This window comes from Pristiophorus japonicus, chromosome 3, assembly GCF_044704955.1.
Source record: "Pristiophorus japonicus isolate sPriJap1 chromosome 3, sPriJap1.hap1, whole genome shotgun sequence".
Classification (NCBI taxonomy): Eukaryota; Metazoa; Chordata; class Chondrichthyes; family Pristiophoridae; genus Pristiophorus; species Pristiophorus japonicus.
In genome coordinates, this window is record NC_091979.1 from 305,899,395 (window position 1) to 305,915,170 (window position 15,776).

At 44.3% G+C, this 15,776-nt stretch overlaps 1 protein-coding gene across 1 annotated transcript in view; it reads left to right on the forward strand.

The window, feature by feature from the left end:
* The window catches only part of ank3b (ankyrin 3b), a 614,562-nt gene that overhangs the window by 311,813 nt on the left and 286,973 nt on the right, over positions 1-15,776 (forward strand). Inside the window, exons 6-8 of the mRNA XM_070876860.1 lie at positions 3,764-3,949; positions 5,423-5,446; positions 8,246-8,344. Coding sequence (XP_070732961.1) covers positions 3,764-3,949; positions 5,423-5,446; positions 8,246-8,344 — 309 coding nt within the window. The remainder of the gene's footprint in view (positions 1-3,763; positions 3,950-5,422; positions 5,447-8,245; positions 8,345-15,776) is intronic.

Here is a 15,776-nt window from a genome sequence, read left to right on the forward strand (position 1 = left end):
GGTGGATTACATAATCATATGCAGATAACGTTAGTGCCCATCTTTGGATGCGATAAGAAGCATTGGTGTTAATACCTTTGCTTTCTGAGAACAACAAAATGAACAGCTTGTGGTCGGTTTCGAGCTCGAACCGGAGCCCAAAGGTATTGGTGCATTTTCTTAACCCCATATACGCATGCTACTACTTTTTCAACCATACTGTAGGCCCTTTCAGCCTTAGATAAGCTTCTGGGCGCATATGCAACTGGTTGCAGTTTGCCTGACCCATTGGCTTGCTGTAACACACAACCCCTTACGAAGATGCATCACAAGCTAGTACTAAACGTTTACATGGGTCATACAATACAAGTAACTGTTAGAACATAGTAGGTTTCTGGCCTTGTTAAAGGCTGTCACTTGAGCTTTACCCCAAACCCAGTCGTCACCCTTGCGTAGCAATAAATGCAATGGTTCCAGCAAAGTGCTCAACCCCGGTAGAAAGTTACCAAAATAGTTGAGGAGTCCTAGGAACGAACGCAGCTCCGTCACATTCTGGGGTCTGGGTACATTCTTGATGGCCTCCGTGGGTCTGATGCAGTCCGCTGCAATCTTTCTCCCCAGAAATTCGAACTCTGGCGCCAGGAAAATACACTTGGAGTATTTCAGCCTGAGTCCAACTCTGTCCAGTCACTTTAGAACCTCTTCCAGGTTGTGCAAGTGTTCGGTGATGTTGCAGTCAGTGATCAGGATGTCATCTTGGAACACCACGGTACATGGAACCGATTTCAGCAAACTCTCCATGTTCCTCTGGAAGATGGCCGCCGCTGAGTGAATCCCAAAGAGACATCTGTGGTATATGAACAGTCCTCTGTGCGTGTTGATGCACGTCAATTTTTTCGAAGGTTCAGCCAGCTCCTGTTTCATGTAAGCAGAGGTTAGATCTAGCTTGGTGAACGACTTCCCCCCTGCTAGCATTGCAAACAGGTCATCCCCTTTGGATAGTGGGTACTGGTCCTGTAACGAGACTCGGTTGATCGTTACCTTGTAGTCCCCGCAGATTCTGACCATCCCATCGTTCTTCAACACCAGAATAATTGGACTGGCCCACTCGTTGAACTCGGCTGGCGATATGATCCCCTCTCGTTGAAGTCTGTCCAGCTCAATCTCGACTTTCTCTCGCATCATGTATGGAACCGCTTGGGCCTTGTGATGAATGGGCCGTGCATCAGAGACTAGATGGATCTGCACTTTGGCACCTGTGAAGTTGCCGATGCCTGGCTTGAATAACGACGGGAATTTGTTGAGCACTTGGGCGCACGAGGTGTCATCCACCGAACACAGTGCTTTGATGTAGTCCCAGTTTCATCGGATCTTTCCTAGCCAGCTTCTGCCAAACAGCATTGGGCCATCGCCTGGTACAATCCATAGTGATCAATCATGCACAGCTCCATCGTACGATACCTTCACTGCTGCACTGCCAATGACTGGTATGAGCTCTTTGGTGTAAGTGCGCAGCTTTGTGTGGATCGGCCTTAGTTTTGGCTGTTGTGCCTTGTTGCCCCACAGTTTCTCAAAAGCCTTCTGGCTCATAATTGACTAACTTGCCCCCATGTCCAATTCCATGGAAACTGGAATGCCATTTAATTTGACTTTTAACATTATCAGAGGGCTTTTGATGGTGAAGGTGTGTACCCCATGCACTTCCTCTTCAGCCTCGGATTGAGTTGCCTCTCCTACTCATTCAGCGTGATCCTCGCCGGATCGGTCATCTTCTGACGACTCTGCCACATGATGAGTCGCAGTACGTTTGCGTATTTGCTGGAGCTGCCCATAGTTCCACAGCCCTTGCACACGTAGTGCTTGAATTGACATTGATGGGCTCGATGATTACCCCTGCAGCGCCAGCATGGTGTTAATGGATTCTCATTCACGCCCCATGGCGGGTTCTGAGTCATCCTAGGTCTGGCCTCTGTAGGCATGTAGGCCCTGCTATGTACAGTTCTGCCTGCTGAAGGCGTTATTTTATGCACAGTACTTGCCGGTGAGTTCCGATGCTGCAAATGATATCTGTTTAGTGTTATCATTCATGGACATAAAAGCCTGGGCTGTCGTGATCAGATCTAGGGATTCGGCAGACAGCAGTTTGCGAAGAATGACCTCATGGCCGATTCCAAGCACGAAAAAGTCCCGCAACACTTCCCCAAAAATCCAGCAAATATACACGGTCTCGCAAGGCATCTTAGGTCAGCGACACAACTCGCCACATCCTGGCACTCGGAGCAGTGGTGCATATAAAAGTGATACCTGGCCATCAAGGTACTCTCCTTCGTCTTGAGGTGTTCCCGAACCAGCGTGCATAACTCTTCATTTGTCTTGTTCGTTGGTGCTAGCAGATTTTTGATGAGGCCATATATCGTGGACCCACAAAATGGTGAGGAGAACCACCCTGCGCTGGACCGCGGTTTCTTCCTTTTCCAGCTCGTTGGCCACGAAGTACTGGTCAAGAGGCTCAACGAAGGCTTCCCAATCATCACCCTCAACAAATCTCTCAAGAATACCAACGGCAGCCATAACTGCGTGAAAGTTTGTGATCTGTTACTCGTCGCCAATTGTTACGTTTAGAATAACTCCACACGACTGTATATCTTAAGCTCAAACTGTTGTGACCTTGGTCTCTTTATTGTAACTCCAGAGTGGGAAGGCAGTGTGGTAGACTGCCTTTTATACCTGCTTGCCCAGTGTGTGCAGGTGACCCTTGTGTCTCCCACAGGTGTGCCCCCTGGTGGCAAGTCTTACACATTGGTAATGTTTACATACACAACAAAAATAACCCAAACTTTAGCAAATGGACCTCCTGTTTTGTTTATTAGTGAACAAGTTAGGAATTTGGGCTTGAAAACAAATGTTTTAAAAGGACGTCTTTGCATTTCAATGGAATAAACTATATTCACCATCGTTTTCGATTCCTTTACATCAGGGTGACCAGAGTACAGGTTGTGAACCATGTCCGGCTTGAGCGAGCCCATCTGGCAAGTTGGCCCTTGTTGCACTAGCAACTGAGTCCTATTGTGCCTGTATTCCTTATTGGGTTGAATATTATGGCATGGAAAGGGATGTTCTGTTGTGAGTTAAACCCAAACCAGATGACTTAAGATCTGTTATTGTCGGCAAGTTGACTTAAGATCATAGAATCATACAGCACAGAAGAAGGCTATTCCGCCCCTCATGCCCCTGGAAAGAGCTATCCAATGATACAATGCCAAAGAACAGGAACATGGATTTAAACATTACCATGTGGGATCCAAGGCTTAATTGCATGCATAGGAGCTGAATGCTCTTGTTCACGTGAAGGTAAGTTGATTCCTAATCCTTCAGGGAAAGGCTGCTTCCCACCACTCACCCGCCTGGGTGTTGGGAGCCTCCTTCAAATGAAGAAGTTCCTTCCAAAACTGAGCCAAAGCAGTGCTGCTGAATGGTGAGTTATGTAGATTTAAATGGAATTTACAGCACAGAAACAGGCCGTTCGGCCCAACCGATCTGTGCTGGTGTTTATGCTCCACACAAGCCTCCTACTACCTTACTTCATCTAAACCTATGAAAATAACCTTTTAGTCGATTTTCCCTCATGTATTTATCTAGCTTCGCCTTAAATGCATTTATGCTATTCGCCTCAACTGCTTCAGGTGGCTTCGAGTTCCACAATCTCACCACTCTCTGGAAAGTAAGGCTTATGCACCAACAGTGCCAGGGGGGTAATTGTCGGCGTTTCTTTATTCCTCTGCAGGACGGGTTTACACCGCTGGCGGTCGCACTGCAGCAAGGCCATGACCAGGTGGTCTCATTGCTGCTGGAGAATGACACGAAGGGGAAGGTCCGTCTACCGGCCCTGCACATCGCCGCCCGCAAAGATGATACGAAAGCGGCGGCGCTGCTCCTACAGAACGACCACAACGCCGACGTGGAGTCCAAGGTAGGCCGCGGCCGGCGCTTGCTCGCTTCGCCGTCACACGTGGCCCGCGCTCTTAACCCGTGGTCCTCTCGCCATTGCGTTGTCCAGTGAAGAAGCACGTTCGGAGGAAGCCAAGCGAACACCAAAACTGGTGTTTGATCTCATTCATTTGTTTTCTGGTCGTCTGGCCCCCGAGTTTGGGTTGCCAGGAATTGAAGACCAGCACACTGCTGCGAGCAACCCAGGAGAAAAATCACAAGGGAATTATTAATGTTTTTCAATTTTCTTTGAACATTTTCACTTATTAGTTATACAAAATATTGGGGATGGGGGGGGGGGGAAAGGCTGTTTGAGTCAGGGTCAAGAACAATCCGATCGCCTTTTCCAATAGGCTTGGGAAGGCGGTGGGCCGCGAGGGTGGATTTGTCAGGTGATCAGTGGCAGGAACGTGGGGGAGGAGTGATTGGAGGCAGGAGGTCATGTGATGAAACCTCCAGGAATGTGCCCAACCAGAGTTGGCATTCCTATACTCAGGGTCAAAAGAGAGTAAACATTTTCAAACTCTTTCAAGGGCTGGATTTTCAGCCCTGCTCACTTCGGGGCGGTAATGGCCGCGGGGCGGTAAAGTTTGCGCCCGGGAACAGTTTGCGCCTCAGTCAGCAAAATTCAGCAGCTGGGCCCCTGCGTGTGGGGCGGAGCGCTAAGGGAGGCGTTACACACCTCTCTTAGAGTGCTCGGCAGGCTGAGCAAGCGAAAATGCCGAGCTAAACAGCTGGCCTTGGAACGCTGTAAGAGAGGCCTGTGGAGAAAAAAAAAACTGAAAAACCCCATCAAAAACATTCCCAATTAATAACTCATGCCACCACAACTTAAATCGCCAAAAAACCCAATCACACTTACCCGAGGTCGAAATTATTTGCCTCACTGCAGCCGCGACAGCTCGAACCGCCCTCTTTCACGGTAGGTCCCAGCAGAGCGCGCTATGGATCAGGTGGCAGCCAGAAATCGAGCCAGTGTCACAACCAGGAGTGTTGTACACTGGTTCGCCTCTTCCGGGCGGTATTGCTCCGTGCCCCACCGAAACTGGCACCGACATTCCCAGCGAGGTGTTGGAAGCTGGACGCCTGCCCGTAAGTGCTTACTGCCGCCATTGCCGCTCCTCTGGGGGCGCTAACGGGCAGCAGAAGACCGAAAATTCAGCCCGAGGTTTTACACGAATGTCTCTGATTGTTTGTCATTTTGAAATTGTGTTCAAGTATTTTTATTTAATGAGAGAATATTTCCGATGTGAGGTTGGTGTGCAAAGAATCTTTCAGTCCCCTCCGGTAGTCTTTATTTCCTTTGTTTCGTTGCAGTCTCTACTTCCCATTTTGCTTGAATCACTGCTTTCTTGTCATTCGTCATCACAGAGCTTTTGTGAACTCACGTCACCCGTCGGTGAACTAATCCTTCATTTCTCTTTCCTTCTCTTCTCTGCCCAATGTGCTATCGTAGATGATGGTGAATAGGACCACAGAGGTATATATATTATATGCCACGACACTCATAATCTTCATGCTGCTGCTGTTTCATCTATTTTTTTTAACTTTTTTTGGCTATGCTTTCTTTTTTTTTATTTAAAGAGTTTAGCGGCTTTCAATAACGTAGCATGTCCAAATCTGGAGAACTAGACCAAGGCGCAGGGCTTTCTGCAGTTGGACCTGGGAGCTTTCGGCACAGAATATTCTTTTTTTCTTTTCTTCTGGTTTTTGATTTTGAAAGTTGGTGAAAATGGTTAACTTCCCATTTCTAATTTATTTTGATCGGAATGCAAGCTCAATCGTACTCGGAAGAGCCAACTGGGCCCTTGCTGGAGCTGCGATGTAATATGTACGCTGAGAACTGCAGACAGCCCTGATCGGGTGTGCATCCAGGATAGACTTCTCAGGCTGCTGCATGACACTTACCCTGCAAGTGTCAGCAAACAGGGGCTTTTAGAGCCTTAAAAGAAACACACACAGACACATCTCTTAAACACAGTAACTTTTTCCCTCACAGTAAGCATGGCTATGAAGCTTGCTGAACATTTTTGCAAATGCATCTGGTTTCTCCAGGACTCCGGTGGTGCCGGGCCTGAATTATTAGTTGCATGTTCTTATGCACTCAACCGTGAGATGACAGGTCCTGTCTAACACTGTACAATGGTGGAGGTGAGCTACCTGCCAAGTGTAACCGCATCCAAATGCGTCGGATTCCAAAAGACAATTGGTGTTGAAAATGGCGTGGTCTCTGAGAAAGGAAAGGTCGTTTTATCGATTCGAACACTTGTCAGTTCAGCATCCGCAGAAACATCTGACCCCAGCATGGTGTTACGCATAAGTCACTTGGCTCTTCACCCTGTACTCTTTGCCACTCCCTTAAAGGTTGCGTGTCGTCCCAATCTTCTAGCCAGCGAGACAGCAAATCACAATTGGGAGTAATCCAGACTTGTCGATGCTGTGTCTGTCACGGTGTCTCATAGAACTGGCGAACACCTCAGCTGCTGGCTCTGTATTGCGCTGATCACTGTTGCAAACGACACCATTGAACAGGAAGCAGCCGCCCCACCTCTGGGCTACTTGTCACATTGTGCTAACAGCCCAGGTCTCCAGTGGGATGACGTGTACCCTTTAAGCACACTTGCACCCACAGACAAGTGATGCATTTAAAGTGTGTCGTTTGATTTTTACTGTGAGATCCAACGCTTGAGTCACACTCCCTGTTTTGTGCACATTATATAATTCACGGTGTACAATTCCACTGTTCTATAAGTCATGATCTATGTTTGCCAAGCTCAAAAAAGCCTTGATACGGTGACTTACATTGCAGATTTTACAGTAATATCATAATTTACATGTACTTAATAATGGATTATTTTGTCTACCCTTCAAATAGTTCCAAAAGTATGGTAAGATGACTGTACTTTCTTTGAAGGCCCTGGCATGGCGGTGTTGAACCAAGGGCTTGAAGTACATGTGGGGACTTTACGCGAGGTGTTTGATTTGCTGGTAATGGTGAGGGGTTGGGCCAGTCCCCGGAGAATGGATTTTATACCCAATGTTAGTGTACAGAACTGCTCGGTTGAATGCAGCGCAAATCTCAGGCAGAGTTCAGTTTCCAGTGGAATTTTTTATGTTGACCTAGTTGAAGCCAAATGTGTGTCTGATATAGTGACAGATGGAGTTTAGCATTATTGGGGGTCATTTTGACTTTGGGTGATAATTGATTCAGCCGCCCGTTATACATAACTCCCCATTTTCATTTCACTTCAAGATTCTGGTGAGTTTCATTTGTGAAAATGGCCATTTGCAAATCACTTCAGTGACCCAAGATTTCGGAGGGTAGATTTTTTTAAAATCCATTCATGAAACCCTGGCTTCTTTGGGATACAAACACATGTCAGTGCAAGGGGAGTAATACAACTGAACACATGACTGTAACTTCTTCAAAGATCACCAGTCATGTAAATTGGGGCATGGGATTCAGGGAGATTCCCTTTCAGAATTCCAATGTGTGGAATTTATCAAAATCTGCAATTTAGCTTGGAGATGGAATTTTCTATAATTTTTTTGGTGCAGAAGTTGGAGTGAGGAGTACACTAAAGTGTGTGTATGTCTCTCTGTCTGTGTTTGTGTGTGTGTCTGCCTGCCTGCGTGTGTGTGTGTGTGTGTCTGTCTGCCTGTGTGTGTGCCGGTGTCGGTGTGAGTGAGAGATACTCAAACATGCACAACACAGTTCAGTGTACTTCTCTCAGTCTCTATATATACATATATATTTATACACAGAGAGGACTGTTACTGCCAGGGGTTATTCGAGGTCCTGTTAAACCTACTTCAGAAACAAAGACTGTACACAATCAAAACTTGCACCTTTGTGCAAACTTTACCAGTGGAGATGTTTCCGGAGATCTGCAAGGTACTGGATCAGGATGCTGCTGCTGAAATGGGACAGGGTGAATCCGCACAGATGTGTGGCAACTCCAGGGTTGGACTCGGTGCTCGCTACATTTCAGCACTGCCATCCTCCATCGCTTTGCATTTTGGAGCCCACTGACCGACTGAGCGTGAAGCGAAGCGCAGGTAGTGAAGTAGCTGTGTAGAGCAATAGGAAACCAAACTAGCTTGGAGTGAAATGTTGTGGCTGTGAATGTGGCATTGCTGCGTTCTTTCTCTGGGTGTAAGTGCGGAGCCTCAACTAACCAGCAACCGCTGAAAAGCCTTTGGTGAAATTAAGTGCCTTTGATGTTGATGTGCACAACGCAAACAAAAATGAATGCTCAAAATCTTTTCTTTCTTTCAGAGTGGCTTTACCCCGCTCCATATAGCTGCTCACTATGGGAATATAAACGTAGCAACTTTGTTGCTGAATCGAGGTGCTGCTGTAGATTTCACAGCCAGGGTAAGATCCCTAATCGCGATTTAAGTTTTTCACAATTACACTTTTGTATGTATTTCTCCTGCACTTCCATGGTATTTTCCCTCTGCACGTCTTAAGTGAAAACGTACCGAGACATGCAAGGAAATTATATTTGTTATAACTTGAGTTTTAGTGACACGTAAAAGAGATCTTCTGTGAAATGATGTCACTCATGCCATTATTTTTTTAATGTACTGGTAAAATAACGTAGTGTTCCTCGTGGTCAGTTGATGAAAATCATTTTTTTTTATACACAAAATGGCAACAGAATTGGGAGAAAGGTTTCAGAAATTCACTCTATGGCACTACCTTAGTGGCCAGAGCCTACCACTACACTGTGACAGTTGCTAAGACAAAATTGATTGGGCAATGTTGACATAGCAAATTACAATGGGAAACGGTAAAACAAAAGTGTGACAGATATTGTGGCAAAGAAAGTAAAGTTAACGTACAGTAACTGTGTGCCTTACTAAAATGCAAATCAGATAGATTTCTATCAAAAAATAACATCGTGAGATACAGTATGTGAGTAATTTGAAACAGGTAGCATGCTTGGGAGGAACAGGTTACGTTGTACCTATAGATTCCAAAGCTCTCCACCACTGGGGTTTCATAAAAACATAAAAATTAGGAGCAGGAGTTGGCTATTCGGTCCCTCGAGCCTGCTCCGCCATTCAATAAAAGATCATGGCTGATCTTCTACCTCAACTCCACTTTCCTGCATTGTCCCCATATTCCTTGATTCTCTTAATATTCAAAAATCTATCGATCTCTGTCTTGAATATATTCAAAGACTGAGCCTCCAAAGCCCTCTGGGGTCGAGAATTCCAAAGATTCACCACCCTCTGAGTGAAGAAACTTCTCCTCATCTCAGTCCTAAATGCCCGACCCCTAATTCTGTGACTGTGACCCCTGGTTCTAGACTCCCCAGCCAGAGGAAACATCCTTCCTGCATCTACCCTGTCAAGTCCTGTAAGTATTTTGTATGTTTCAATGAGATTACCTCTCATTCTTCTAAACTCGAGAGAATGTATGTCGAGTCTACTCGATCTCTCCTCATAGGACAATCCCCCATCCCAGGAATCAGTCTGGTGAACCATCGTTGCGCTCCCTCAATGGCAAATATATCCTTCCTTAGGTAACGAGACCAAAACTGTACACAATACTCCAGGTGCGCTCTCACCAGAGCCCTATATAATTGCAATAAGATGTTTTTATTCTTACACTCAAATCCTCTTGCAACAAAGACCAACATACCATTTGCTTTCTTAATTGCTTGCTATACATGTTAACTTTCAGTAATTTGTGTACAAGGACACCCAGGTCCCTCTGAACACCAATACTTCCTAATCTCTCACCATTTAAAAAATACTCTGCTTTTCTATTTTTCCTACCAAAGTGGATAACTTCACATTTCTCCACATTATATTCCATTTGTCATGTTCATCCCCACTGACTTAGCCTGTCTATATCCCTTTGAAGCCTCTGTGCATCCTTCTCACAACTTACATTCCCACCTAACTTTATCATCAGCAAACTTGGATATATTACATTTGGTCCCTTCATCCAAATCATTGATATATATTGTGAATAGCTGGGGCCCAAGCACCAATCCTTGTAGCATTCCACTAGTTACAGCCTGCCAACCCGAAAATGACCCATTTATTCCTACTCTCTGTCTTCTGTCCATTAACCAATCCTCAATCCATGCCAGTATATTACCCTCAATCCCATGAGCCCTAATTTTGTTTAATAACCTCTTGTGTGGCACCTTATTGAATGCCTTCAGAAAATCCAAATACACCACATCTACTGGTTCCCCCCTTATCTATTCTGCTAGTTACAACCTCAAAAAACTCTTAACAGATCTGTCAAACATGATTACCATTTCATAAATCCATGTTGACTCTGCCCAATCCTATTATTATTTTCCAAGTCCCCTGTTACCAAGTCCTTAATAATAGATTCTAGCATTTTCCCTATGACTGATGTCAGGCTAACTGGTCTGTGGTTCCCTGTTTTCTCTCTCTCCTTTCTTAAATAACGGGGTTACATTAGAATCTATGGAATTTTGGAAGATGTCAACCAATACATCCACTATCTCGACAGCCACCTCTTTCAAAACCCTAGGTTGTAGGTCATCAGTTCCAGGGTATTTGTCGGCTTTCAGTCCCATTTAAATTCTTCAGTACTATCTTTTTACTAATACTAATTTATTTCCGTTCCTCTTTCTCGCTAGACCCTTGTTCTCCACTATTTCCGGGAGGCTTTTCGTGCCTTCTTCCATGAAGACAGACACAAAGTATTTGTTTAATTTCTCTGTCATTTCCTTATTCCCCATTATAATTTCTCCTGTCTCAGCCTGTAAGGGACCCACATTTACGTTCGCTAATCTTTTCCTTTTTACATTCCTATAGAAGCTTTTACTGTTTGTATTTGTGTCTCTCGCTAGTTTACTCTCATTCTATTTTTCTTAATCAATTTCTTGGTCCTCCTTTGCTGAATTCCAAAATTCTCCCAATCCTCAGGCTTACTGCTTTTTTTTGGCAACATTATAAGCCTCTTCCTTTGATCTAGTACTATAACTTCTCTTGTTAGCCACGGTTGGATCACTTTTCCTGTGGGGGTTTTGTGCCTAAAAGGAATGTATGTTTGTTGTAAATTATGTATTCATTCTTTAAATAATAGCTATTGCTTGTCTACCGTCATACCTTTTAATGTAGTTTCCCAATCTACCTCAGCCAACTCGCTCCTCATACCTATGTAGTTTGCTTTGTTTAGATTTAAGACCCTAGTTTCAGATTTAACTAAATCACTTTCAAACTCAATATAAAATTCTATCATATTATGGTCATTCATCCCTAAAGGCCCCTTTACAACTACAAGGTTATCAATTAACCCTTTCTCATTGCACAATACTGGATCTAAAATAATCTGTTCCTCAGTTGGTTCCTCAACATACTGATCTAGAAAATCATCTTGTTTACATTCTATGAACTCTTCCTCTACACTATTACTGCATATTTGGTTTGCCCAGTCTATATGTAGATTAAAGCCACCCATGATTACTGCATTACTTGTGTTACATGCACCTCTAATTTTCTGATTTATACTGTGTCCCACATTACCACCACTGTTTGGGAGCCTACAACTCCTACTAATGGTTTCTGCCCCTTGCTGTTTCTTAGCTCCACTCAAACTGATTCTACTTTTTGATTCTATAGGAACATAGGAAATAGGTGCAGGAGTAGGCCACACGGCCCCTCGAGCCTGCTCCGCCATTCAATACGACCATGGCTGATCCGATCATGGACTCAGGTCCACTTCCCTGCCTGCTCCCCATAACCCCTTATTCCTTTATCGGTTAAGAAACTGTCTATCTGTCTTAAAGTTATTCAATGACCCAGCTTCCACAGTTTTCTGAGGCAGCAAATTCCACAGATTTACAACCCTCTGAGAAAAGAAATTCCTCCTCATCAAAATTTTAAATGGGCGGCCCCTTATTCTAAGATTATGCCCCCCAGTTGTAGTCTTCCCCTATCAGTGGAAACATCTTTTCTGCATTCACCTTGTCAAGCCTCCTCATAATCTTATACGTTTCGATAAGATCACCTCTCATTCTTCTGAATTCCAATGAGTAGAGGCCCAACCTACTCGACCTTTCCTCATAAGTCAACCCCCTCATCTCGGGAATCAATCTAGTGAATCTTCTCTGAACTACCTCCAAAGCAAGTATATCCTTTCGTAAATATGGAAACCAAAACTGTATGCAGTATTCCAGACGTGGCCTCACCAATACCCTGTATAACTCGAGCAAGACTTCTCTGCTTTTATACTCCATCCCTTTGCATTAAAGTCCAAGATTCCATTGGCCTTCCTGATCACTTGCATATTAACCATTTATGTTTCATGCACCAGGATTCCCAGGTTCCATTGTACTGCAGCACTTTGCAATCTTTCTCCATTTAGATAATAACTTGCGCTTCGATTTTTTTTCTGTCAAAATGCATAACCTCACACTTTCCAACATTATACTCCATCTGCTAAATTTTTGCAAACTCACTAAGCCTGTCTATGTCCTTTTGCAGGTTTTTTGTGTCCTCCTCACACATTGCTTTTCTTCCCATCTTTGTATCATCAGCAAACTTGGCTACGTTACACTCTGTCTCTTCACCCCATTATAAACAGTTGGGGTCCCAGCACTGATCCCTGTGGCACCCCACTAGTTACTGAGAATGAACTATTTATCCCGACTCTCTTGTTTTCTGTTAGTTAGCCAATCCTCTATCCATGCTAATTATATTATCCCCAACCCCGTGAACTTTTATCTTGTGCAACAACCTTTTATGTGGCACCTTGTCAAATGTCTTCTGGAAGTCCAAATACACCACATCCACTGGTTCCCCTTTATCCACTTGAGCTAAGTTCCTTTCTTTCTACTGTCTGTATCCCATCCTTTATTATCAGGGCTATCCCTCCTCCTTTACCATTTTGCCTATCGCTTCTAAAAGTTAAGTATCCTAGACCTTGGTCACTTTGCAACCACGTCTCCATAATGGCTATTCGATCAAACCTATTAATTTCTATCTGTGCTATTGGCCCAGAAATTCCTGTTTCTTATTCCCGCGAGCATTCGACTAAAAGTAAGAGAAAAGATGCGCACTTACCTTTTGGTCGAATGCCTGCCCGAGATCCCGGACTCGAGGCCTCCTCTTCTTGCACAACAGAGCGCGTTCACGTTGGGCCGTCCGCAGGAGTCACGTGGGCCTGGACACCCAATCACAGGTAAGTATTTTCTTATTCATAGTGATAGGAGTTTCGTAAATCTGAATCTCCTCTTACTATGAATGAGAAACACCCCAAACACACAAACACTACATTAAATGTTAAAAAAAACTCACATAAATACACTAATAGAAATTAAAGTTGTTAGAAATGTTTTTTAAAGAAAAGGATTTGCCAATTTAAAAAAAAAAGTTTTAATTATGGTTAAAAATAAATGTAACGTATTGGGCAGGGTTTTAAAAATGTGTTTTTTTACTTTAATTTATTTATATTTTTGCATGTTTTTAAACTCTTACGCCTGTAAAAGTGAGCTATGCGCCTGCTTTTATCAGTTTTGAGGACATTTGCTGGGCAAGATATGCGTAAATATCGCAATCTTTCCCTTGCAAGTGTCCTCGCTCCTGATATATGGGAGATCTGTCAAGCCAGAAACTTGACAGATCGTAAAAGCTGGTTTTCAGCGCATGCACCTTGCTATTTGCTATCCCTATTTGCCCTTGAGTGGCTTGCTATGCTATTTCAGAGGGCTGTTGAGAGTAAACCATATTGATGTGGGTCTGGAGTCACACATCGGCCAGACCAGGTAAGGACGGCAGATTTCCTTCCGAAAGGACATTCGTGAACCAGATGGGTTTTTACAACAATCTGGTAGTTTTACAGTTCCCAATACTGGTCACTTTTACTAATACCAGCTTTTTATTTCCAGCTTTAAAAAAAAACTGAATTCAAATGGTGGGATTTAAACTCACATTCTCTGGATTATATCTTTGCAAAGATTGGAAAGACGCAAACACTTAAAGTGAAATGGTACAAGATCAGCGTAGCACTGCAGCGGTGGGATCACTAACATATGCTGCCCTGGTCACGAGGGGAGAGGGCCACAGTTATGGTTTCCCGTCCCAACTGTGGTGCCACTTCGCGGAGGCCAGCTGCCTGCCCACATGTGGGGGGAATTGGAACAAGAATCATGTCAAAGCAGCAACACACCTTGTGGTGAGCTCAAGTGACACAGGCAGAGGCCCGGAGATGAGTTTACCACCCTTCCTCTTGGCTACAAGCTGTGCTTATCTCAGGAGATCAAGTGGACTGTGGAGGAAACAAACACTACTTCAAATAAAAGTACACAGTTATCATTTTCTATGTTTCTATAGCAGGAATGGGGTACTGAAGTTGAATGTTCAGCCATGAACTCATTGAATGGCGGTGCAGGCTAGAAGGGCCGAATGGCCTACTCCTGCACCTATTTTCTATGTTTCTATTTCTTTCTCATCAATCCATTTCCACAGAGCCCCAGGCGGCCTCAGCAGCTCTTCTGTCAGATTTACGTTATCCTCAAGTGCCTCCCACCTCATGTGCTTTGCATATGCTGGAATCCTCCTGAACAGTACACTGGGTGAATTGTTAATGATATCGGTGCTGTGCCATCCCAAACTCCATGGCCAGGGTCTGATTTTTCACTTTATTCAGTGACATTATCAAGAAATGATAACCGGGACTGTTTCATAGGCACATAAGGAACAGGAGTAGACCATTGTAAGTTTACCCTTAACTGGGAGTGTAAATTGGGTGCGGGGAAGGGTGGTTATGGTCTGACCTTAACTGGGAAAGTTCGAGGTGACAGTGGTGGGGGGCTGGGATACTGCAACTGGCTTCAGTACCCCTAAGCTAGGGAATGGAAAAATCAGCTCCGATTTCCCACTCCTGATCATAATCCAGTGGAAATTTATGAATGTAACAAGCTCAGCTGTGAAGGGTCCAGCAGTCGAATAACCTGCTGTCACTCGCAGTTGGAGCTTGCACGCAACGAATAGCCATCGGCTCAAGATATAAAGGGGCTGCTGGTGGCCATCGAGCCACAGTATGCAGCCAGTGACGTAAGAAGAAGGGACAGGGGTTAAATTATGAGGACATGTTGCGTAGACTAGGTTTGTATTCCCTTGAATAGAAGATTAAGGGGTGAATCTAATTGAGGTGTTTAAGATGATTAAAGGATTTGATAGGGAACATAGCTCCTGGCAAAACAGTTTCACAGAAAACTAGAAGAAAATACAGCTCACTATCTAATGTAAAACATGCAGGCAGATGCAGTGAATGTTGGTGTGCCCGTTTTGCAAAACCTGGTTTCCTGGCATAGCAAAGCGGATATGAGAATTGGGCGCGGAGGTCGACGGAGAACTGGGGAGGGCACCACAAATTGACCCGCTGCCCTCCCATTTGTCCAGTGCACACTCTTGATAAGTGAGGCCCTGCACCAAGAGACTGCCTGTGCCCAACAGCCAAGTCTACAATGAAAGTGAATGATTGCGGCACTTTAGTTAACGTCACTATAGTGGTTACGTGTTCTGGTTTGCTTGTTATAGCGTTCACACTTGTGCAAATGAGTTGAAAGCTCATTGTAAATATACTCTATATTAGAGTACATTTTGTTCTAGGATAATCAGAGCACTGAATAAGGAAATGTCAGCAACAATTGACTGAAGGTTTTTTTGTTGTACACATGGTTGGTTGATATTAAAAGAAAATGACTGCTCTGCAGATTTGAAAGAAGTTTCTGAATTCTGAGGGAACCGAAATAAACAATAATACACTTTCCCGATGTGAGGTGTGTCAGGAGTTGCTGCAGTTCTGT